At 46.6% G+C, this 12,123-nt stretch overlaps 1 protein-coding gene across 8 annotated transcripts in view; it reads right to left on the bottom strand.

Annotated features, from left to right (window-relative positions):
• Positions 1 to 12,123, bottom strand: part of LOC128816782 (E3 ubiquitin-protein ligase TRIM39-like) — a 52,128-nt gene that overhangs the window by 29,026 nt on the left and 10,979 nt on the right. For 6 of the 8 annotated variants that reach the window (XM_053994696.1, XM_053994694.1, XM_053994695.1 and 3 more), the window contains exons 2-3: positions 5,788 to 5,886; positions 2,925 to 3,026 (exon numbers count right to left, since the gene is read on the bottom strand). In XM_053994696.1, coding sequence (XP_053850671.1) covers positions 2,925 to 3,026; positions 5,788 to 5,848 — 163 coding nt within the window. In that variant the 5' untranslated portion in view covers positions 5,849 to 5,886. The remainder of the gene's footprint in view (positions 1 to 2,924; positions 3,027 to 5,787; positions 5,887 to 12,123) is intronic. The other 2 variants (XM_053994690.1, XM_053994691.1) reach the window with 2 other exon arrangements.

Below are 12,123 nucleotides of genomic sequence, written 5' to 3'. Positions count from 1 at the left end.
AACATAATAATTTATTACAATCTCTGCTGTTTTATCCTCTACAGATAACACAGAAGAATGAGTAATAATTCCAGATTATGACTGTTATTGTGTGTAAACTGTTTACTGCTTTTTTTTTAATGTTGTTTTGCTTAATGTTGCATATGCATAAATGTCTTGAAAAATATTATCTCAACTTCTTAAGACAATTACTGCTGATATTTTAACCTCATAACATAAATTCACTGACTTTTTATAACAAGCATTATTCACAAGATATTACTTAAAGTCACAGATATGTATTACTTTGGTTATTTGCAGTTTGTTTATGGCATCATTGAATATTTAGCTAAGGATAGATAACAAAGCTGTCTGCTTTACAAACTTTAACATATCTTTGTGTAGCTATCTGCAAGATATGTGTCATTTTAAGAACCTTTCCCAACTGCTATTACTGAAAGGCTTGTTTTTAGGATATGTCTGGGAGGCTCTTCCAGTTAAGGCCTGGGCTCTGGCCAAGCCTTGGTCCTACCTGGTCGAGAAGTCTGCCAACAGACCCAGGTGTTTTCTGCACCAAAACTCTACTCAGGTCACTTTGACTTGCCGATTTGAGCTTATATATCTGGATCCCCTTTTGAGGTAAACTTAGAAACCTTTTTCAAGAATGGTTCTCCAGGTCCTCACTGTGAAACAAGGCTTGCCAGCTGTTGAAGACTCTGGGTGATGGTACAGTATTTAGAGAATTGATGATGTATTGTTCTAAATCACCATCCTATTTCTCATGTGCTACTAATTACATGTATTACTTTACTTATTTCTGCTTAGTGTAAGTTTATTGTTTTAGCACATGTATTGTTTTGCTTTAATGATGCCTTCATGTTATAACAAGAGACACGCATGTTGTTGAAAAAACAAAGAAGCGGGAATATGGATCCTCAAGAACATTTAAATATTGCAATATTTACACTAGAAATTTTGAAAGCAGATCATCAAATTTGATCCCCGGCAGAATGATACTGCTCTGAAGATTTGTATGTGCAGAACCAATTTCTAAAAGCTTCTATATAAGGATCCCCAGCTGAGTGTACAATGGCAAGGGCTAGCTGATTTACTAACTTAGGGAGAGGATATTCATGTGTTTTATCACCAACAGGTCTAAAGCAGTTTCCTGCTGCTCGTCTAGACAAACATCAATTGCCTCCAAGTGATGATGTCTCCAGTGAGAGGAAAAATTACCTAATCACCATCCAGCTTTCATGGCCAAGGCAAGAGCAGGAATAGGACTGCTAGGACGTGGCTGTGTCTGCAAGCTTACAGAGGCAGCCTGCCAACAGAGGCCTTATGTCCTACTGCACTCACCATCATGGTATTCTGTTCCTACTGACCTTCAATTATTCCCTGTTTCATGCTTCCAGAAAGACATTCAGTAATGTCTAAGTCTACCTTTCCAGCTAATGGACTTCCTCCTGCTTAAACAGCACGGCCCCTGAGCTCCAGCCATATGAACTTTAGAACAGTAGCCATTTATTTCCACTTCCTAGGAGATCTTGGACATTATCTTTTAGTTCTCCTATACTGTGAGTCTCTTTGTCAGTGACATTATTGTATTTGATAAGTTTCTATTGATTGATGATTCCATGTATCTTATCCTGTATCCAGCAGATGACCAGTAATAGTCTTAATAAGATAATGGCCTTACAGGTGCAAACTGTTTTAACATCAGGACACACAAACCCTTTGCAGAAAAACCAAAAAAAAGCAGGAATTGTTGCATATGGGTAAAACCTTACAAAAGAAAGGCCTTGTAAAATCATGGCTCAGGCCTGTGGCAGCAGCTCTCTGGCCACAGAGAGAAACAGACAGCTTTCCCAGGTATCGTTGTGGGAAAGGCTGTGAGAAGATCAGAGAAAAGAATGAGAAACAATTCTTATCTGAACTTGCTGCACCTGGTATTGTGAACATGTGGAATGTATTATGGAGATTTGTTTACCAAAGGGTGGTTTCTTAATTAGCCTATTGTGATGATGTTTTGATTGGAGGTCCAATTAGGTCCAGCTGTATCATAACTGTCTATAAAAGTATGGGGTTCTTAATAAAGGCAATGATCTGTCTACTGAAGTACGTGGAGTCTATGCCACTTATTACCTGGCGGGGGGCCCGTTGCTGTGACACAGGCCTGCTGCTTTGGCTGGGTACAGCTAACAGCTAGTCGAACAAGATCCCACGAGAAGGAATTTGCACCTGTGTCAAGAAAGATTCTACCTGTGTGAAACATCTTCTTCCCAGGAGACAAGAATGTAAACAACTTTAGAGAGGGAAATTTTTGACAGACATGTACGCTGGCAACTACAAACCAATGAGCTGAGATTCAGTAAGTTACTAACTAATTAGAATTCAACACAATTCCTTCAGAAAACTGTATAAATATGAGGTGTGAAGAATAAAGATTGAGCTGTGGTGGATGAAGAAACATGTGTCTTGTCCATCCTTACTGCAACATACCCAAATCCCACCCTCCTTCCTCCTCTTGCCTGTAGATACTATGGTCCACCCATGCTCTCAGCTGTATGTGGAAGCATCTCCCTTCTGCCTCTGGATTACAGATGAGCACATGGGAAACTTCTACCTGAGGAGAGCTCAGGGTGAGGAAGGTCTGCTACTTCTGTGGGCCAGAGCAAGACTTCACTTGGTGTTTCATCCTTCTTGTCAGACCAGTCTAACAAGGAGCTGAGAAAATGTTCTCTTACAGTCAAAGAGTGAAACCAAACCTCAGAAGTGATATGTAAAACCCTTAGCCACTTCACCTGACCTCTGCATAGAACCTTCCTCTACCAAGCATGAGGAACAGCCTCTGCCAGAGCAGGTTCAGCAGAGAGCTTTCTCACAGTGACCTCCCAGAGCCTCACTTCTGAAAATATGAGGTCCTGTGAACCAAGAGGCCTTACCTTGAAATACCAGAACAGAACCAGCAGCCAATGTGAGAAGGAATAAAGAGAGTTGTATCCAGGAGGCAGAGACCCACTGAGATGCACCTGGAAAAACAGAACCTTTGGGAAAAAAAAAATCTGAGAGTCATCTGGCAATGTTCAATCTTACCCTTAAACTTAAGCAGCCACACAAAGAGATTTTGTGGAGATAAATGGAGAAATAGTCACAGTCCTACACAGGTGGTCAGAGCCTGCCTTTCATCGAGATATGCACATCCCTAGGGCCAAGGGGGATCCTGCTCATTTCACACTGCAACCTGTCCTGCCTGCAGTGCCCTGTGGTGTCTGGGATGGGTCTGGCTGGACTGGAGAGCTGTCACCTTCCCTGGCACTGGAAAGGGCCTTACAGGGCTCCTGAGACAGTGAGCCTCCAGCAAAGACTTCCGGGGACAATGGAACTCACCTGAAATGCGCACAGTAGTTTTTTTCTCCACCTGCACCAGGGGGTTCAGGATTTGACAGGTGACTCTTCCCACTTGCTCTCCTGTAACTGTGACTTGACTACACACACTGAAGAACTTTTCACTGTCCTGGTTACTTTCAGTGTCTGCAGAGAACCCCTGCCCATCCTCAGTTACACACTGGACAACAGGTTCAGGAAACCATCTGTGTGATCTGCAGCCAAGCTCAAGCCCTCACCCCTGGGGGCCCTGAATTTCAATGAACATTTCACCAGTACCTTAAAGGCAAGAGAGTTTGTTAGTGAAGAATTTGTTTCCTTGAAAGCAGCTCTTGCTTTGATTCACAGCTCTTTCTTAACCCAGAGTTTCCTGCCAGTTTCTGTCAGTCCTTCACACAACCTTTATATTGGTCTTTCTGTCATTCCGCACTCCGTCTGCCATAAATGCCAAATTTCCTTTGGCTTAGAAAGAGCTATGATGTGGGATGGATTTGCTTCTCAGCTCCCCACTATTTCATGGAGCAGGCAGGGAGAAGGTGTGTGGTTTGTATTCTTCTTTTGGAATGACTCTGTAGGACCCCCATCCAATTTTGAGGACTGGTAAAGCAGGACACAGCACAGTAAAGCCCAGGCACCTCCCCATTCTATGCTGGAACTACAGGTGGGCATAGATGGTCACTGAAAAGGATTGCACCAAAGCTTCACCCGTGTGATGAGGTGGGATGCACCACACACATTTCAGAGTCATACTCCTGATCAAAGCTGGATTTCATAGGAATTCGTCCTGTGTAATAGTAGGAAATGGGCGCTGTCTTGAAGCTTTTTCTCTCTCCTCTCCCAAAAGCATCTCTAATGCCCTTTGCATGAGGGGATTTAGATTTGATCTTAGGAAGAAATTCTTGATTAAGAGTGAGGCACTGGCACAGTTTGCCCAGAGCAGCTGTGGATGTCCCATCCCGGAAGGGTTCAAGGCCAGGTTGGACAGCATTTGTTCCTGCCCATGGCTGGAAAGTTCAAATGAGAAATTCTTTAAGGTCCGTTCCCACTCATGCCATTGCCTGATTATAAGATTCCCTGATTCCATCATTCTGTGCTCTTTTTCATCAGTGAATCAAGGTTGATCAGCTCCATCTGACATTATCAATATCTGCACACAAATGATGCTGACTGTCCAGCTGGGGGAATTGGCAGTACAGAACACCTCCTTAGCCCTTACCCCAGCTGAGAAGTCACAAGGTGGAGGCCTTCATTCCCATCAGTCCCACAGCCAGGGATGCTGAGCACTTGGATGTCTGTCAGGTGGCCTCATGCCTCCCCACCAGGGATTATTACAGCTCACTAGCCCCATGTGGGTCAGAACAGGGCTCGGGCTGGGTATGGAGGTTGCAGGACATCTTGACGGGTGGCCCATGCTGGGAGTGGGGAGGGGATGTGTTGGGTCATATGAGAGGCATCAGCTGGGGGACAGTGACATTTTGGAGAGCTCTTTTCCCTCTGTAAGAGCTTCCCTCCTTCCCTACCCGGCCCAGAAAGTCTCCAACCTGCAATGATGAGCTTGGTGCCCATATCAACAATCCGGTCCCTGGGTATCACAGTGCAACTGTACATTCCTTCATCTGCTGGCTGGACGTTCTTCAGTGTCAGGGACACATTCCCAGTGTCAAATCCATCTCTTGGCACTGATGTCTGTCCATGGTATTTCTGTATTGGTTCACCTCCAAACTGCCTGTATGTGTAGATGTCCTCTCTATGCCTGTCTGTGATTTTTCTCCACTGCACTTCAGGATTGTCTAGTGGCTTTGTGGAAGAGATGGTGCAAGGAAGGATTGTATCCTGACTGACAATTCCAACTACATTCTCAGGAGAAGTGAGCTCATAATTGCCTGTGAGTGAGCATCTGGCTGAAATCAATCAAAAAATGTACTGGTATGAAGGAAACAGGTCTAGGAGTAACAGTAGGGAACAACTGAAAGTAATAGATTAGAGGGAGAAAACAGGATGATATAAATTGTACAGGATGGGATTATTTTGGGAAAAAGGAAAAAAATAAATGCACAAAAGCATGTCCAGAGCCATTTCATGCAGCTCCCCAGCTGGCCTTGCCCTTTGGCAGCCCTGTGTCACCAGCAGCAAGGCAGCTGTGACAATGCCAACTGGCCATGCAGACAGGGAAATGCTTCTGGCACTGGGGCAGAGCTGGACAGGACACAGATGTCTTGGCTTAGGTCTTCCCTAGCTTCACCAGGGGAGAGAACCTCGGACTTCAAACATCTGGAATCCCCAAGACCAGAGGGGCAGGGCAGCTCTGGCCCTTGTGGAGTTCAAATCAGGGATACTCAGGAGACCATGACCCTCAGCTCCAGGACTTCTGATCATCTAGAATCCCCCAGAAAGGAGCAGAACAGCTCATGGAAGCATTACCTGAGAAAGGGATAGCCAGAAGCAGTGCCAGAGCCAACAGAAGCCATCTCCTCTGCTCCATCCCTGCAGTCCAAGGGGTGGGATGATCCCACAGCTGACCTGGAACAGGCACAGAAGGGAAGTGAGAAAAGAAGGGAAATCCTGTCCCAACCCCTTTGGATCTCTCTCCTGGCACTTGTCACCAGATGTGACTCCTGAAGGTGCCAAATCTTGAACAGCTGAGATCAGAAATCAAGAAAACTTGTGCCTTTCTGAGATCTCAATTACACTTGCAACTTCTGGGAATTTCAGTCTAGCATGCTCCCAGGAAGCTGTGACAGGGAATGCAAGAGAAAATTCAACCCAGTCCCTACTTTCTGCTGTGAAATTTAATGGACACCTTAACACACTAGTTTAAATTTTGGGTTGGAATCACAGAATCTCAGAATATTTATGTTGGAAAAGGCCTCTGAGATCATAGAGTCCAATCTTTGACAACTAGACCAGGCACTTAGCACCACATTCAGTCTTTTCTTGAACACTTTCAAGATGTTGACTCTACTACCTCCCTGGGTAGCCTGTTCCAATGCCTGACCACCCTTTCAGTGAAGAAATTCTTCCTGACATCCAACCCAAACCTCCTCAGCACAACTTAAGGCTTGAATTTCCTCTTGTCATTTTGCTAGTTTTCTGAGAGAAGAGACCAACTCCCAGCTTGCTACAATTTCCTTTCAGGTACAGAGAGTAATAAGGTCACCCCTTCTCTCATTCTGTTGAGTTTGTGTGGGCAGGTTTTGGTAGCAGGGGGGTTACAAGGGTACCTTCTGTGAGAAGCTTCCAGAAGCTTCCCCCATGTCCAACAAAACCTGAGCCAGCTGGCTCCAGGACAGATCCACTGCTGTGCTCAGCTCTGCACAGATTGTGGTGATGCCTCTGTGATAACATATTTTAAAAGGAAAAGAAAGTTATTGTGCAGATGTAATTGAGTCCAGAGAAGAGTGAGGTGAGAACGTGTGAGAAGAACAGCTCTGCAGAGAGCCAGGTCAGTGCAAAAAGATGGGCAGGAGGTGCTCCAGGCACCAGAATGAAGATTCCCCTGAGAGTCCATGGGGAAGCCCATGGTGAGGCAGCTGTGTCCCTGCAGCACATGGAGGGTACAGAGTGCAGAGATCCACCTACAACCCTTGGAGGAACTCCATGCTGGAACAGGTGGATGCCCAAGAGAGGTTGTGACCCCATGGGAAGCCCATGCTGGAGCAGAGTCCTGGCAGGAACCTGCAGACCCATGGAGAGAAGAGCCCAGGCCTGAGCAGGTTTCCTAGTAGGGATTGTGATCCTGTGGGCAACACACACTGGTGTAGACTGTACCTGAAGAAGAGACCCCATGAATGTGTGGCCTACATTGCAACAGTTCACAGAGAACTGTTGCCTGTGGGAAAGACACACACTGAAGAAGTCTGTGGAAAAGTATCTGCTGTGGGAGGGACCCCACACTGGAGCAGAGGAAGGATTCTGACTCCTCTTCCTGAGCAGAGTCACAAACAAGGTGTGATGAATTGACCATTGTTTCCATTCCCCATCTCCCTGTGCCACTGTGGGGAAGAGTGTCCTAGGGTGATGGTATGGTGCTTGTATCCCAAATCGTGTCTTCTGTTTATGCCTGATATTATGTTCTGTGCCTTCAGGACTGACTCTGAAAGTGAAGGATTGTTTTGTCTTGTTATCAGCCTGCTCACCTTCCCCCATGGTCTGTGTCTAGGAGAGGCTTGGCTGGCTTGGCTTGCTTGCTTGCTTGCTTTTGCTTTTGCTTTTGCTTTTGCTTTTGCTTTTGCTTATTAGTTAGTTTAGCTAGGCAGTCCAATTTTTACCCTGGACTGTTTCTTTTTTCCTTCCCTTTCCCTTTCCTGAATATCATCTGAACCTGGTCCTGGGAAACATCAAGAAACACCAAGAGTCTGCAGTCTGTGACCTGCAGCAGCCATCCCCAGCGCTGGAGACTGATAGCTGGGTGACCACTCCCAGGAGAGACTTTCTGAATTGTCATCTCTTCAGAGCAGTGAAAAAGTTTTGTCATCTGGTGTTGTTTTTTTTGTATTGGGGAGTGTTTTGCTTGTTAAATAAACAGGTTTTTTTCCATTTCTCTCTGAGGAAATCCTTCCTGAACCAGGTGGGGGAGGGGCTGAGGGGGTTTGCTTTCTGGGGGCTCCTTCCAGAGGTCTTCTCCCAATTTTTGCCCTAAACTAGGACAAATATTTTGGTGCCCAACGTGAGGCTCGAGAGAGTGGAAAAACCCCTGTTCTAATCATATTTTGGTTGCAATTACTCTGGGCTGGTATAGAGCAGTTACTGGCTATGTTGTTTGAATTCATAATGTCTCTTGGGGTGGAGGCCTGCATGTGTTTCTGGTCCCTAAGGTTTTTTGAGGTCTTAATACCTCTATGGTCCTTAGGTTTATTTTCTTATCCAGAAGTAGCTTCGGTATTGTCCCTAATACGTAGTTTTTGCAGTAGAGGGGCACTGACCAGAATATCCATCGGGCTGGGCTTGGTCGTAATAGCTTGCAGGAGGTTTATAAAGGTGCTGGAGTCTGTTCCAGGAATATATGGTTCATGGTTATGGTTGTGCACCCAGTTTGTTAGAGGAGAAGCAGGAGATGAGGCTTTTCAGCCTTTGCTTTCCTTCTTCTCCTCTGAATCTGTTACATCCCTATTGAAGAATGTTCAGTTTCCCCTGAATGTTAAAGAGACCATCTTTCTGGTATTTAATTTGGTAAGCTTTCTCTATATAGTCTGCAGCTTCTCTAGAATGAGGGCTGAGATTTCTAGAAGGGCTGATGAGACCCCTGACCCAGGAGTAGACCCAGGTGTGAGAAATCCTGAGTGGTGTGGGAAATGGGAGGATATGGGCCAAATCTTAAAGGAGTTTTCTGACCCTATAGTCTGGGACTTCCCATGTGAACAAATTCAGAACCCAGCTGAGGTGGCAAAGTACCTGAAAGAGAAGTGCCATGATACCCCTAAGGAGAAAAAGATCATTGCAGTGAGCTGGGCCCTGGCACATCGCACTCTGCTTGATACTGTAGGGCAGTAGACAGAGGAAGGGGGGCAGGGAGATAAACCAGCAGCAATCCCAGTCACTCAGGCTGCAGCCAACAGCCCAGGCTCGAAGCCAGCAGCTCAACCAGACTGTAAGCCTCAACCAATGGCTGTTGCTACTAGCACGAGAAGTAGAAAGTGCACAGACAAGACCGATCGACCAATGGATGACGATGATGATTATGATGCAGGAGAAGGACCCTCAATGCCTCCTAACATAAAAGCAGGAGTCAAGGCAACTGGTACAAGATCAGAGGCCAATATTGAGTCCTTTTCCCTAAAGGACCTCCGTGGCCTGAGAAAGGATTACACTCAATGACCTGATGAGTCTATAATTAGTTGGTTGGCCCATCTTTGGGATGCTGCAGGTGAAGCCACAATTCTGGATGGCACTGAAGCGAGGCATTTAGGATCCCTGTCACATAATCCTGTCATCGACCAAGGAATGATGAGGGGAGCTAACCCTCACAGCCTCTGGGCACGGGTCCTGGAAAGTGTAGCACAAAGATACCTGTGTGCAGATGATCTTTATATGCACCAGAGCCAGTGGAAGACTATAAAACAAGGGATCCAACACCTGAGAGAAATGGCAGTGGCAGAGATTATCTTCTCAGATGAAATAACAACTAGGAATCCAGACATGGTACCATATACATCTGTGATGTGGCGAAAACTTGTACAGCTTGGGCCACATGAATACGCTTCTGCTTTAGCAATAATGAAGTGGGATGACAGGGATGAGACCGTGCTCGATATGGCAAAGAAGCTCCGAACATTTGCAGATGCTGTGCATGGCCCGACACATGCCGGAATTGCAGCAGTGGAAACACGTCTACAGAAATTAGAAGACAGGATAGAGGAGAATCATAAGAAACTCAGGGAGGAGATTAAAGAGGACCTTCTCCAAATCTCGGCAGTACAAATTAGAGGCCCTGGTATCCAACGCAGACGTTCCCCAGATGGGGAGAGAAGGTACACCTCATGATCTGAGCTGTGGTTCTTCTTGCGTGATTGCAGAGAAAACATGAGGAGATGGGACGGAAGATCTACTGCTGCTCTGGCACAACGGGTGCGTGAATTGAAGGAAGGTAAGACTCAAAGAGCAAGTTCCACTAAAAGGAAAGCAGCCCCAATTGCCCGTAGCCAAGCCTCCAGGTATGATGATGATGATGACGACATATCCAATCCCCTAGAAGGAACCTCTAAGACATACGCCCAAGGAAAGAAGGATAACCAGGCTTAGACGGGCCCTGTCTCTAGCCAGGTAGAGGTGAGGGAAAACCGAGTTTTCTGGACTCTGTGGATCCATTGGCCTGGCACATCAGAACCACAGAAATATAAGGCTTTGGTTGATACTGGTGCACAATGCACATTGGTTCCATCAAGACATGTGGGGGCAGAATCTGTCTCCATCACTGGCGTGACAGGGGGATCACAGGACTTTACCTTGGAGGGAGCTGAGGTGAGCCTGACCGGAAATGAGTGGAAGAAACACCCTATTGTGACTGGCTCAGAGGCCTCATGCATTTTCGGCATAGATTACCTCTGAAGGGGGTATTTTAAAGACCCAAAAAGAGTCAGGTGGGCATTTGGGATAGCAGCTGCAGTGACAGAGGGCATCCAGCAATTGAACACCTTGCCTGGACTGTCCGAAAATCCAACTACAGTAGGACTTCTGAAGGGAGAAGAGCAAAAGGTACCAATTGCCACTTCAACAGTGCATCACCAGCAGTACAGAACAACTCGAGATGCTGTGATTCCCATCCATAAGATGATTCAAGAGCTGGAGAGCCAAGGGGTGGTCAGCAAAACCCACTCACCCTTCAACAGCCCTATTTGGCCTGTGCGTAAATCTGAAGGAGAATGGAGATTGACTGTGGACTACCATACATTGAACGAAGTAACTCCACCGCTGAGCGCTGCTGTGCCGGACATGCTGGAACTCCAGTACGAGCTGGAGTCCAAGGCAGCAAAGTGGTATGCCACTATTGACATTGCTAATGCATTTTTCTCCATTCCTCTGGCAGCAGAATGCAGGCCTCAGTTTGCCTTACGTGGAGGGGAGTGCAGTATACCTGGAACCGATGGCCCCAGGGGTGGAAACACAGTCCTACCATCTGCCATGGACTGAGACAGGCTGCACTAGAAAAGGGTGAGGCTCCAGAACATTTACAGTACATTTACATTTACAGATTATATCATTGTGTGTGGGAACACAGCAGCAGAAGTGTTTGAGAAAGGAGAGGAAATCATCCGAATCCTCCTGGAAGCTGGTTTCGCCATCAAGAAGAGTAAAGTTAAGGGACCTGCTCAAGAGATCCAGTTCCTGGGAGTGAAGTGGCAAGATGGACGGCGTCAGATTCCTACAGATGTCATCAACAAGATCACAGCTATGTCCCCACCAACCAACAAGAGGGAAACACAAGCTTTCTTAAGTGCCATAGGCTTTTGGAGAATGCACATTCCTGAGTACAGCCAGATCGTGAGTCCTCTTTACCTGGTCACCCACAAGAAGAACGATTTCCATTGGGGCCCTGAGCAGCAACAAGTTTTTGCCCAGATTAAGCAGGAGATCGCTCATGCAGTAGCCCTTGTCCCAGTCAGGACGGAACCAGATATGAAGAATGTGCTCTACTCTGCAGCCAGGAAGCATGGTCTGTCCTGGAGCCTTTGGCAGAAGGTGCCTGATGAGACTCGAGACCGACCGCTAGGATTTTGGAGTCGGAGCTACAGAGGGTCTGAAACCAACTACACCCCAAGAGAGAAGGAAATCTTGGCTGCCTACAAAGGAGTCCAAGCCACCTCAGCGGTGATTGGTACAGAAGCGCAACTCCTCCTGGCACCCCAACTACCGGTGCTGGGGTGGGTGTTCAGAGGAAAGGTTCCCTTCACTCACCATACCACCAGTGCTACATGGAGCAAGTGGATTGCTCTTATCATGCAGCGCACCCGTATTGGTAAACTGAATCGCCCTGGGATTTAGGAGATAATTAGAAATTGGCCTGAAGGTGAAAACTTTGGTGTCACAGATGAAGAACAAGAACCAGTGACATGGGCTGAAGAAGCTCCACCCTACAACCAATTGCCAGCAGAGGAAACACGCTATGCTCTTCACTGATGGTTCCTGTCGTGTCGTAGGGATGAATCGGAAGTGGAAAGCAGCTGTATGGATCCCCACACGACAGGTCGCAGAGGCCACTGAAGGAGAAGGTGGATCAAGTCAACTTGCTGAACTCAAAGCTGTCCAACTGGCCCTAGACAT

Source organism: Vidua macroura, chromosome 19 (assembly GCF_024509145.1).
Source record: "Vidua macroura isolate BioBank_ID:100142 chromosome 19, ASM2450914v1, whole genome shotgun sequence".
In the NCBI taxonomy this organism is placed as follows: domain Eukaryota; kingdom Metazoa; phylum Chordata; class Aves; order Passeriformes; family Viduidae; genus Vidua; species Vidua macroura.
Note: the sequence above shows the minus strand (reverse complement) of the source record. Positions and strands in the feature narration are given on the sequence as shown.